At 46.3% G+C, this 12578-nt stretch overlaps 1 protein-coding gene across 1 annotated transcript; it reads right to left on the bottom strand.

The window, feature by feature from the left end:
* Window positions 1–7751: 7751 nt before the first annotated feature.
* On the bottom strand, window positions 7752–12068 carry Htr1a (5-hydroxytryptamine receptor 1A). The gene has a single exon (XM_045139005.1). It carries the CDS (start codon window positions 11604–11606, stop codon window positions 10329–10331), a length of 1278 nt encoding a protein of 425 aa, XP_044994940.1. The 5' UTR covers window positions 11607–12068; the 3' UTR covers window positions 7752–10328.
* Between the last annotated feature and the right edge of the window lie 510 nt (window positions 12069–12578).

Genomic DNA, 12578 nt, shown 5'->3' with positions numbered 1-12578 from the left:
TTTTAAGAGCCGCAAGGCAGGTAGAAACAACCTGAGGCAGGTCTCCTCCCAGAGACAGAGGCCCTAGTTATCCCACACTGAACACCAACAACCCTACTGAGGAGGGCCTTCAGGGAAGTGGAAAACAGGGAGAGAACATACTACAACCTATGTTAAAATATTTATTAATTGTGCTGGAGAGATTGTTTAGTGGTTAAGGCATTTGTTTGCTATGCCAAGGAACCTAGGTTCAATTCCACAGAACCCATGTAAGCCAGATGTACAAGGTAGCTCATGCACCTGGAGTTCATTTACAGCAGCTGGAGGCCCTAGCATGCTCATTCTCTCTCTCTCTGCTTCTTTCTCTCTCTCTCAAATAAATATTTCTTAAAATCATTAATTGATTAAAAAAATACTATTAAACACATACATAACATATATATGTTACATATGTGTGTGTTTTATACATAATATATTACACATATTATATAAATATATTAAAGCATATGATTCCATGTATAAAAAATATCCATGCTAGAGAAATAAGTATCATAGGGACCTAAAGTAGACTAGGTATTGCCTAGCATTCAGGGATTACTAAACAGTAGGAAATCACTGTGTGGCAGTTTATCTCTGGCTGTCAATTTGAAAAGATTAAGAATCGCCATGCTGTAGCTATACTAGCCAGACTCGGTAGCTCATATCTTTCATGCCAGCACTCAGGAGGCAGAGGTAGAAGAACTGCTTTGAGTTCAAGACCAGCCTGGGACTATGGAGTGAGTTCCAGGTCAGCCAGGTCCAGAGTGAGACCGTACTTTAAATACAAACAAGCAAACAAACAAAATGAAAAACAGAATCACCATGCAAATAAATCTCTTAACAAGTCTCTTAGGGATTTTTTTCTTTTTTTTTTTCTTCTTTTTTTTTTTTTTTAAGATTAGGACTCACTCTAACTGTGAATGGCACCTGCTTGGCTAAAATCCTGGGTGGCACAAAACAAAAAGGAGAGACCTAGCTTAGTAGTAACATTCATCTCTCCCTGCTTTCTCACTGCTGAATGTGACCAGCTGCCTTAGGTTCCCACAGCAGTGCCTTCCTGTTTATAAGGGACTGTGTCCCAGAACTGTCAACTAAAATTTAAAAGGAAAAAAAAAAAAAAACTTCCTCCATTAAACTGATTTTTAAAAAATATTTTAATTCATTTATTTATAAAAGAGAGGCAGAGAGAGGGGGAGGAGAGAAAAGGAATGGGTTGGTCAGGGCCTCCAGCTGTTGCAAATGAACTCCAGCCGCATGTGCCACCTTGTGCCCCTGGGTTCATGTGGGTACAGGGGGAACTGAACCCAGGTCATTAGGCTTTGCAGGCAAGCACCTTACATGCTGAGCCATTTCTCCAGCCCTAAACCGATTTTTGTCAGGTATTTAGTTTCAGCAACAAGAAGTTCAGGATTATTCAGCAAGTTATTAAAAAAAATCTTAAAATTGTGATGATTGTTACACCACAGTTCTGTGAATGTACTGAAAACCTTTGGATTATACACATTGAAGGGTCTAATTAGAAAGTATGTAAATTACATTTCAATAAAGCTGTTTTCAAAATAAAGTTACTTGAAACACCAAAATTGCAACATGAAGCTTGGTTGGAAGCTAAACCCAGGTGACCTATTTACCAAGGCTGTTCTGTCAGCAGTGCAGAGTGTGCTTTGGAGCCCTGGAGTTATGTGACTTGATAAGACCCTCAGCTTCCCACCTCCTGGCTGAGCATTAACCTAAAGCAGCTGAATATTAAACAATACTTTCGATATAAAATCTTAAGAATCTGAACACACAAATCTGTAAACCTGCAATTTCCAGACATTTCTTATTAGAAATAAACCCTTTGTGGTTTTCATAATAAATTTCTTAAGATGTCTCAAGTTGTAGTTGCACAAGTGTTCATTTTCACCAAGTCAAATCCATGCTTCTGGAAAGTTTGGCAAGGCACTCTGAACTATTGCATTAAAAAAAAAATCACCTTCCTTCCGCTCCACCTTAGCACCCCTTGCTATTTTCCTCTCATTCGATTGTATTCCAGATCCTGCCAGCTGACATGCATATAGACATGGATAAGGCTCTTCAGCCTAAGTGTTTCATTGTCTGTGTGAGTGGAACCGAACTGTGGTTCTTCTGACCTTGCCTGCACTCACACTGCTGTCTGCACTCTGCCGCTGAGTCACCTAACAGAGCTGGTCGGAGCTGGTCTCCGCTCAGATGACGCCTCTACTCCATGTAGCAGGTGAGCACCAACGTTTTACCTGATCACTGGGTCAGGTTCAAAAGTATAGATAGAAGGGCTCTTAAATTCTATGATCAGAATTAACAGAAGCTAGAAATCACAATGCAAAAGTGGTGGACACCAGAGTTTGATCAGGTTGCCTGCATGAGCATGGGTGGGGTATTAATTATGACACACACGCACAAGTGCGAGAAGCTTCCAAGTGTAAGAAAGTGTCATCAGTATAAGTAGAATGGAGAGGGGAGTCAAGAGAAGAAAACAAGAGGGGATTCTGTTCAGAATCCATGATAGACATGTATAAAAATTGTTAATAAAAATTTTTGAAAACAAAAAGTAGACACACAGGATAATCATGACAGTGAGAAAGACTTTGCTTTGGGCATGTGAAATACTGCCCAGCCTATACCCACTCTAGAAATAGGACTTGACTGGAAGAATGAATCATATTCTGACTACCCTTAGCCAGAGTCTCTCCCACAAGCTGTCCTTCCTTTGTTGTAAATGCTCACAGTATATAGATGCTTAAAATAAACTCAACTTTGGATGAATAGTTACAATTACAATTTTGTGCCTACTGTGCTTTTGAGGTTAAAAAATCAGCTTGTACATGCATTCAGGTGGAGAGCCCATGAAGCATCCATATTTTACAGAAGGGTTCCCCTTCAGGAACCTTGGAGAAGTTTGAAGCACTTCCCATCAATCTTGCCAAGGTTTGTAACAAGATAGGTTAGTCTCATTATCTCTTCCTTCCTTTTCCTTTCTTCCTGCCCCCAGCCAGCCTATATACCTGTCTCCTTTCAAGGATGAAAACAGCTTAGACACAACAGAATAATGGCTTGTCAACACAAGACAGAACCTTGAAGTCTTGAGCTAGGGAACTTTCTGGAACACTGGAAATAGCACAGTGGTATAGACAAGTGTGGTGGAAATACCTGAGATACTATCAGATACTGAGGTATCTGCTGGTTTTACTCATTTTCCCATTCTTGTCCTTGCCACACTAATGAAGGGAGTCCAAAACTAGAAAGAATTCACTGGAGACTTTAGTCTCACTGTAAGTGTCTGCAAATAGATGATGCTTCAAATTCAAATGTTGAAATCTAATTACCAGTGTGATGATATTAGCTAGTGGGACATTTAGACAAAAATGCGATTATGAAGGTAAAATTCTCATGAGTGGGATTAATGCCCTTATAAAAGAGGCCCTGGAGAGCTCTCTTTTTCCATTCTGGTGGTAACTTACTTTAAGCTTAAATTTTCCAGACTCTAGCATCATAAGAAATGAACTTCTATTTATTAATGAAAGTTAGTAATATATATGTATAAAAATATCATGATGAAATCTATTTCTTTGTATGCTAATCAAAAAAATAATTAAAAATGAAAGGAATGTGCTAATGGAAAAATAACCCAAAAGTAGAACACAAATATTTTAAGTATCATGTTTATTAAAATATATTTTAATTTTTAAAATATGAAAGGTATCACTAATGGTCTATAAACTACGCATGTGTAAGGTTTATTGATTTGAAATATAATCTACCAAAAATGAATTTTTAATTTTCATTTTACAAGTGCCCTCTATTTTAAAATGACAGTATTCTAAAAGGTATAAAATATAGAACATAATATAAATTATCCTAATACAATGAAAAGATGTAGATATATTTATCTTTGAAATCTAGATTTCAATGGAAAATAAAATAGAAATAGGCTCAAAAAAAGCTAATGGGGTGGTTCATTCATATAGAATTCTCAGGTGATTATGACCAAGTCTTTTAATTAGTCCTCAGCTAACAGACCTTTGGGGGGGGTGCTAGAGAAGATCATGCCACTGAGGGGAGACTTTGAGCTTGAAAGTCCAGTGGGTGCTTACAGTTAGCTCATTCTTGCCTCTCCCTCTCTCCCTCTCTCTCCCTCTCTCTCTCTCTCTCTCTCTCTCTCTCTGTCTCTCTCTTTCTCTCTCTCCTCTCTTTCCTTCACTCTCTCTTCAGATGATATATGAAGATGTGAGTCAGTTTCCAGGCTTTCTCCACTGTGATTAAACTTTCTCTTCAAACTGTAAACCTGAAATCAACCCTTTCTTCCCATCACATACTTCTGGGCAGATGTTTTGTCCCAGCAACGAGAAAAGTACCTGCTACAGTTAGTTCATGGGGATTTTGCTGGAGGAGCCCACACAGCCCCTCAGCAATACTCTGCATAAGGACTGACTGGGCGCCCTATGAACTCGATAAGAACAAGCTGATGAGAACTCAAGAGGAACAAACAGAGTTGTTTCACTCTACCCTCAGTCAAGCATGCAGAGCCCACATTTAGGCTTTACAGGCTCTACTTAATAGTTGCTATTGTTGAAAGATTTTTATCTTTGGAATTATGCCCTTTAAAAAAACAACTAAAAATGTGAGCTGGAGAGACGGCTCAACAGTTAAAGTTGCTTGCTTGCAAAGCCTCACTGCCCAGGTTAGATTTCCCACTGCCGTGTAAAGCCAGATGCACAAAGTGGCTCATGTGTCATCTGCAGGAGGCCCTGACGTGCCCATTCTCTCTCTCTCTTTCTCAAACAAATAAATAGCTTTTGTAAAAAGTGACTAATATGTTTTGCCATTAAGAGTTAGGATGAGCAGGGAATTGATCCAACCGCTGTTCTGTGTAGTAAGCACTCATCTAAGAGCGGATTGTTCAAAGCTGGGGCATCCATCAATCAATTCCTTCTCTGCAGGCTCCTGCCACCTAGGTTAGGCCTTTTCACAGAGGACAAAGCCTCTTCACATTGACAGATGAAGCCACAGAAGGAAACACTCATAAAAGAAGAAACCCTTGACTTTCCTTCCTGTCCTTCACTCAAATCTCCCTGGCTGAAAACTTCATTAGAAGCTCCAGCTCCTTCTGGCTTCACAGCCACCGAGTCCGAACATTTCTTTCTTTAATCTCATTTTCATGGTCATATTTGGTTCTAATCTTCCTGCCAGCCTTTCACTTCCAGTCTCTCATTGTTTCACATCTGAATCATTAAAACCATCTCTAAACAGAACACTTCTGCTGCTGTTATTAGTGGTCCCATTGGTTAAAGCTAGAGCCCTAGCTTTTATCTGGTATAGGAGTGTCTCTCCAAACTTAGTCCTGACTAGGAAAATCTGCTTTAGCTAAAATGCCTCATTTGGCATCTCTGAATGGATTTAAATGGCCTATTATGTGTGAAAATCACTTCACAAAAAAAAAAAAAAAATCAAACCTATTACATAAGTGTGAATTACTTTGTCGTTACCAATCCTGTCGTCACCCTTTTCAGCCATTACTCTGTTCAAAATATTTTTCCTGGTTAAGACATTTGCCTGCAAAGAAAAAGGACCCAGGTTTGATTCTCCAGGTCCCAAGTAAGCCAGATACAAAAGGTGGCACATTGCATCTGGAGTTTGTTTGCAGTGGCTAGAGGCCCTGGAGTGCCCATTCTCATTCTCTCTCTCCCGCTCTCCGTCTCAAATAAATAAATAAAATCTTAAAAATATTTTTGCTCATATGTAACCCTCCATCCTCCCCCTCCTCATTTCTTTGGCTTCATCTCATTTTCTCTCTCCTCCTGATCCCTTTGGGTTGCCCAACATGGAAGTTTTCGTCTGCATTATTCTCTAAGATTATCCCTCCTCTATGCAATCAACCCTGTTTTAAAATAAATAAATAAAAAAATATATCAAGGAGAGGAGAGAGAGAGAGAAAGTGAGAGAATGAGCTTGCCAGGACCTCTTGCTACTGCAAGCAAACTCCAGATGTCTGCACCACTTTGTGCATCTGGTCTTACATGGGTCCTGGGGGATTGAACTCCGGCCATCAGCTTTTGCAAGCAAGCTCCCAAATGACTGAGCAATCTCTCCAGTCCTCAAATGCAGCTGTAATTAACATCCAGCAAACCAGACCAAAAAAAAAAAAAAAAAAATCCCCCCAGGTGCCCACTGGCCAGCAAATAGGAATTACTTAGCATGGTCTTATTTCTCCCATTTTATAGAATATCTGCGCATTCACACCATGACCACCTTGTCTTTCCAGAATTCAATCCTAGATAGAATCCTCCCTGTCCTCTCTTCTCTATTCACTGCAACCCATTCTGCATGATTAGAAAGCCAAATTCCTGCAAATTGTTTTCTCGTGGGGCAATTTTAGTCTTCTTTTGTAGATAACCATAATAAGACATTCATGCATATCAAGTCAGGAGCCAGTAGTGTATGTTGTAGTCCTGTGTGGTCAAACAGTGGCTGTCACGGGGTCACTGCTAATGAAAGAGCGTCTTCTTAGCTCCCCGGAAGTGACTGGTAACAACCTCTCTCTTAGCTGTACTGCTGGAGGGCCCCAGAGGCCGACGACACACAGAGCTGTGTTCTCCATGGAGGAAGAGGTAATAGAAGGAAAAAACAAGGGCCAAGAAAGTGGATATGCCAGGGTTCAAAAGACAAATGTGGGGCTGGAGAGATGGCTTAGCGGTTAAGCGCTTGCCTGTGAAGCCTAAGGACCCCGGTTCAAGGCTCGGTTCTCCAGGTCCCACGTTAGCCAGATGCACAAGGGGGCGCACGCGTCTGGAGTTCCTTTGCAGAGGCTGGAAGCCCTGGTGCGCCCATTCTCTCTCTCTTCCTCTCTCTGTCTTTCTCTCTGTGTCTGTCGCTCTCAAATAAATAAATAAAAATTAAAAAAAAAAAAAGACAAATGTGAAGGTCAGAGATACATTTACATGAATGTTTTTTTCGAGTGAGAAACTTCACTGAGTTCTCATTTCTGAAGTCCTCCAATTTTAATTTCATTACGATAACTCAGGTACATGTAGGTATATTGCACCAACCAGGCTGCAGGCAGCTTCTGAATGCTTCCTGCTGAAGACGCAGTAGCCCTGACCTTTGTTTGTCCTGGAGGCTTAACTGAGCTTTCCTTGACCTGCAGTCACCATTCTGCCACCAGAAAAGGGCAGGAGTGGCAAATCCAACACCAGAAGTAAGAAGGGTGGTTCTTGGTTCCAGCAGGGACAAAACAGCCTAAGAATTATTCTTAATGCAGTGGGAAGTGTTACACCTGAAATATCACGTGAGACCAAGCCAGAGCATAAAACAGCCCTTCACTCTGACTTGGGGTAACAAACAGTGAGCAGCTTCTTTGGGACTAGAGCTCCCATTCTCCCAGATGGATGCTGTAAGGAAGACGGAGGCGGCGGGAGACTGGGCACTGTCCCCTGTGTTGGCAGGGCAGGGCAGGGCAGGGCAGGGCAGGGCAGGGCAGGGCAGGGCAGGCCCCTGGTGGCTCCTACCACAGCTTGCATCTCTCAAAATGGCTCCCACCCTGGCCATGTTGAAGAGACAGATGCCAGAAACCTATTGCGTGTGTCAGTCAGGAAAAATGCATGGTTTCATGTCCAGCTTATGAAATGTGATATTCTTTCCACATAAAGATTTAAAGTTGGGAAGTAAACATTTCCATAATAACAAACACAAATAAAACTTCTGCTTACACACAGATGCTTGTGGCACTGGTATTAGTTTATTATAGCATTGTCATAATTAAAGTCCTTTATTGTTACAGGGAATTGTGAAGGCCAGTTCCGATGCATGATACATTACCTTATTGCAGGTATTTTTAAGAGAAAAATAGCATCAGGGGGCCCTTGGAGCTGTGCAGCTTTTTACATTGTTTTTCTCCGTTTCCTCCACTGTGTGGCCATTTTACTCTAGGTGTATATCTCTTCTCTGTTTTTCTATGTAAATCTTCTCTATCAAAATAGCAGGAACAAACGCTCCCACATCATAGCCACAGAATGCTGTGAAAAGACAAATAAATAGAAGAATCTACTTCCAATGTAATATATTGCTTGTCCAAGGCATAATGTAGCGGAGCAAATTGGAGATTTCACTTATTTTTAAAGGAAGAATTGGCTCTGAAAATACTAAAATATACAGAAAAGTTTGTTCGCTCATATCGCTGTACTTAATGGTTGTGAACAACAACAACAATAATTTGGATTTTCAAACAAGCCATCACTTGCTAGAGAAGCCACCTGTGTATCCTCTCCAAGGATCCCCCTGTTGGCCTTATATATGCATACACACACATCAAGTTCTTAAACTTTCTCTTCTCAAATGGGTACGGTACCCAGTTTTGATTAGAGAAAGACAGCACTGAGATGCTTTGTTCAATTTGACCATCAGTGCAATGGCTTCGTGTGACACACCTTCTTATGTCTAAGCACAACTGAACATCTCACTGGCAACTTAAAAAAAATGCAACAGACTTCTCAAACAGTAGATGCAAACCCTGGACAGGTGCAGATAAGGGGAGGGGAGTGAGGGTAGAAAACTCTGTCATTATTGGAAGTGAAACCGCCATTATTCATCCCAAACAAGCTCTCCATGACAACTCAGTTGGAAATTTACATTCAAACGGAACAAGCGAAATAACTCCCTTTCTGGGGATGGGGCAGGGAAATTATGACTGGCTTCTCTGCGGGAGTAGTAAAACCTTACGAATAAGAATAACGACAGGGAGAAGAAAGCTTGAAATGTCCCATAAGTTCAAAGGAGCCAAAGCTGCTTTCCCCTCAGAACTCTGGCCTGGGGCATGGGGGAGGAGTTGTCAATATAATCCCCTACAAGATTCTGAGACTCCACAGAGAGGCCACCTTCTAACTAGTCCTTTCAGGCCCCCACGATTTTAGGTCTTTGTCAGAGATTGTACCGTGAGAAGCTAGTGACAACTTCGTCTTTCCATGGAAAGCTCAGAGTCCCTATTGGAAAACCAAACTTCTGCTAACTTCACGTGAGTCTCGGATGTCCTGTAGAATAAATCCAGTGTTACAAACAACTCCGTTCCCATTGAGGAAGTCTGATCCTATAGATAAAACTGCTCTTTAGGTTTCACTGTGGATCCGCTGAAGTCGCTGCTGGCGGGGAGCTTTTACGCCTCCACATCCTTCGCTCTCCACTCCCTAAGCGATGCCTGGGTCTCTCTGGTTCCAAGAGCTTCGCGGAACCTCACGCAGCCGGCTTAGGCAAACACCGAGCTGTGCCACGCCCCCCAAAGCTTGGTGGCTTCACCCTGGGAGACCCAGGACCCTCCCCCACCAACTGTCAATCCGCCGGGACCTGAGCGGTGCGCTGTAGACAGCGCGCATCCCCACGCGCGCTGGGCGGCCAGAGGGCGCCTCCTTCAGTACACGGAGGGCCATGCCTGGGACTTGTGGACCCGCCTGCACCCCACACAAGCAAAAGCCCCGCTTTGCCCACAGTCGGGAGTGTTAGTTTCTTTGGGTGATTGCGGACATCACGGCAGAAACCCACACCACCTGCACTCTCTCCCCCTCTCCTCCTCTGGCTAGGCCTGGTACTTACAGGTCTACTTGGAGAGATGCTTTCTAGCCCCCTGCTTTTGAGTCCCCAAAGTAGCACAGCCCCCGGGAAGGCCAGAATTCCAGGTCCACCAAGGCTACACGTAACTTCTAGTGCTTTTCCAGGCAAGCATTGAATGTGCAGGGACTGAGATCCGCAGGGACAGAAACGGATGGGGTGAGACCCAAAAGGAGTGGACGCTTCTGGAGCCAGGGGGGCGGAGGAGCTGAAGTACAGTCTTGAACTTCGAAGTTCTCAAATCCCGGGCAGAGGTGTGGCGACTCTAGTAGGCGGCGTGTCTGTGCCTAGTTTCTGGATGGATTTTCTGCGTGGCACTTCCACCACGAAGAGGTGGAGGGGGGAGGAGGCAAATGCTGTGATCAAAATGAATACTGAGGCCAATGGCAGCCAAGGTCTCTTCGCACGGACCCTGGGTGGGAGGTGGCTGGGGCCTCTTTTGCACGGAGCGCCCGCCCCTGCGCTCGGGGTTATCGGGGAGGGGGTGGGCGGCGAGGTCTGAAAAGCCGTGGGGGGGGTGATGAGAGAGAAGCCGAGAGTTGCAGGGACAGTGGCGAGTTATCTTAGGTGTCGCTTCCAGAGGGCTGGGAGGGCTCAGAGTGAATGGGGCGTGTCCTGTAACCCCTGCTCAGCGGCTACTCTTCCTTCTCCCCCTCCCTCCTCCTCCACCGCCACCGTCGTCGTCCTGGTCCTTAGCATCACCGGCGGCAGAACTTGCATTTGATGATCTTCTTAAACGCGTTTTGGAAGTCCTTGTTGAAGTAAGCGTAAATGACGGGATTGAGCAGGGAGTTGGAGTAGCCCAGCCAGTTGATGATGGCTCCCAGCAGCGTGGGCATGTGGCAGCTGCTCTCGCAGAAAGGGAGGACCAGGGCCACGATGAAAAAGGGCAGCCAGCAGAGGATGAAGGTGCCCATGATGATGCCCAGCGTCTTCACGGTCTTCCTCTCGCGCGCCAGGGCCATCTTGCGCTTGGCCTCGGCGTTGCGCTCATTTTTCCTCTCCAAGGTGGCGAGGGCGTAGGGTGCAGCGCCCGGCTCGCTGGGCAGAGGCAGGTGCTCCTTGGAGCTGCCCACTCGATGCACCTCGATCACCTCCAGGGCGGCGCCGTCGTCGCCTCGCCTCACCGCTCCGTTGGCGCAGGGAGCCTTGTTCTCCGCGCCCCTCCTCCAGTCTCCGTGACCCGCCTGTCCGTTCAGGCTCTTCCTGGGGGGCGCGGCAGAGGACGAGGAGGAGGAAGAGGACGTGCCCAGGCGAGTGTCGGATCCCTTCTTCTCCACTTTTTTGACGGTCTTACGGATACGGAAGCGCGCGGCTCGGAAGATACGCCCGTACAGGACCAGCATCAGCAGCAGAGGGATGTAGAAGGCGCCGAAAGTGGAGTAGATGGTGTAGCCGTGGTCCTTGCTGATAGTGCAGGCGTCGGGGTCTGAGCGGTCTTCCGGGGTGCGCCAGCCCAGCATGGGAGGGATGGAGATGAGGAAACCAATGAGCCAAGTGAGCGAGATGAGGGCAGCGGCGCGCCTGGGCGTCCTCTTGTTCACGTAGTCGATGGGATCGGTGATGGCCCAGTACCTGTCCAAGGCGATGGCGCACAGGTGCAGGATGGAGGACGTGCAGCACAGCACGTCCAGGGCGATGAACAGGTCGCAGGTGACCTGCCCCAGCGTCCACTTGTTGAGCACCTGGTACAGAGCGGCCATGGGCAGCACCAGGACGGACACCATGAGGTCGGTGACCGCCAAGGAGCCGATGAGATAGTTGGCTACGTTCTGGAGGGACCGCTCCAGGGCGATGGCAGCCACCACGCACGCATTCCCCAGCACCGCGCAGAAGATCAGGGTGCCCAGCAGCAGGGAGGTGACCACCTGGTAGCTGAAGGTCACGTCGGAGATGTCCGTCCCGTTGCCGCCCGTCCCGAAGGGCTCCGGGGACGAGGTGGTGTTGTTGCCCTGCTCGGGACTGAAAATATCCATGCCTGCTTGCGCACCCGGAGGGGTGGGGAGGGTTGGGGGAGGGGACGGGACGAGAGGGGCTGAAAAGCGCTGTCAGAGGACCTCCCTTGCCCCTCCTCCCGGAGGGTCTTCCTCCTCTGCGAGGGAGTTTCGGAAGGAGGGGTGGGGGTGCAGGGGGGCTGGAGCAAGAAGTTCTTACTGCTTTGGGGAAGGCATCTCCTCCTCGGAGGAGCGGCTTCTAGAGGCTCCCGTGGGCGCAGGGCTCGCAGAGGCTCCGGCTAGGAAAACTAGTTGGCCTGAGTGCGGCTCCTGGGTCTCTGGCTGGAGGAGAGGAGGCCGGAACGTCTGTCGCTCGAGGTCCATTTTACTCGGTTGCTGCCCAACTGGCTGCCAGGAGCCCGTGGTCTTCCTCCTAGCGAACAGTTTCCCAGAAGTATCTGGACTCCAGATATCCCATCCTGCAGGGTCATTCTGTGACTCTCGTCTCCTTAATCCTCTCTCTCTCTCCCTCCCTCCCTCCCTCCATCTCTCTCTCTCTCTCTCTCTCTCTCTCTCTCTCTCTCTCTCTCTCAACTATCCCTCATCCTATCTGCTCTTGTTGTTTTCTCCAGCTTTCTTTCCCTCTTTGTCTCACTAGCAGTTTTTGTCCAGTCTCCCTCTTCCTTCCCACTTCCCTATCTTTATTCCTCTCTCTGTCGCTCCAACAGCTAGCCTCCCTTGCTCCCACGCTTAACCCGCCCCGCCTAGCCTAACACTTCCCCAACCCCGCGTCTCCTTCCTCTGGGTCCCCGCCCCTCCTCTCCTTCTAGCCGGGCTCCTTTACACTCCAATCCCCCCCCTTTGTTTGTAGACAGATTCGGGGGACTCGCTTCACACATCTGATCCTATCCTCTAGTCAGACCAATGTTGTAACAAACTCCGCCTCCCACCCAGCAAAACATGAGATTTTTTTTTTAAAGGAAAGAAATATTTTCCACTACCTGTCACACTGCC

This window comes from Jaculus jaculus, chromosome 20 (assembly GCF_020740685.1).
Source record: "Jaculus jaculus isolate mJacJac1 chromosome 20, mJacJac1.mat.Y.cur, whole genome shotgun sequence".
In the NCBI taxonomy this organism is placed as follows: domain Eukaryota; kingdom Metazoa; phylum Chordata; class Mammalia; order Rodentia; family Dipodidae; genus Jaculus; species Jaculus jaculus.
The sequence above is the reverse complement of the archived record's forward strand: the minus strand, read 5'-3'. Positions and strand labels throughout refer to the sequence as shown.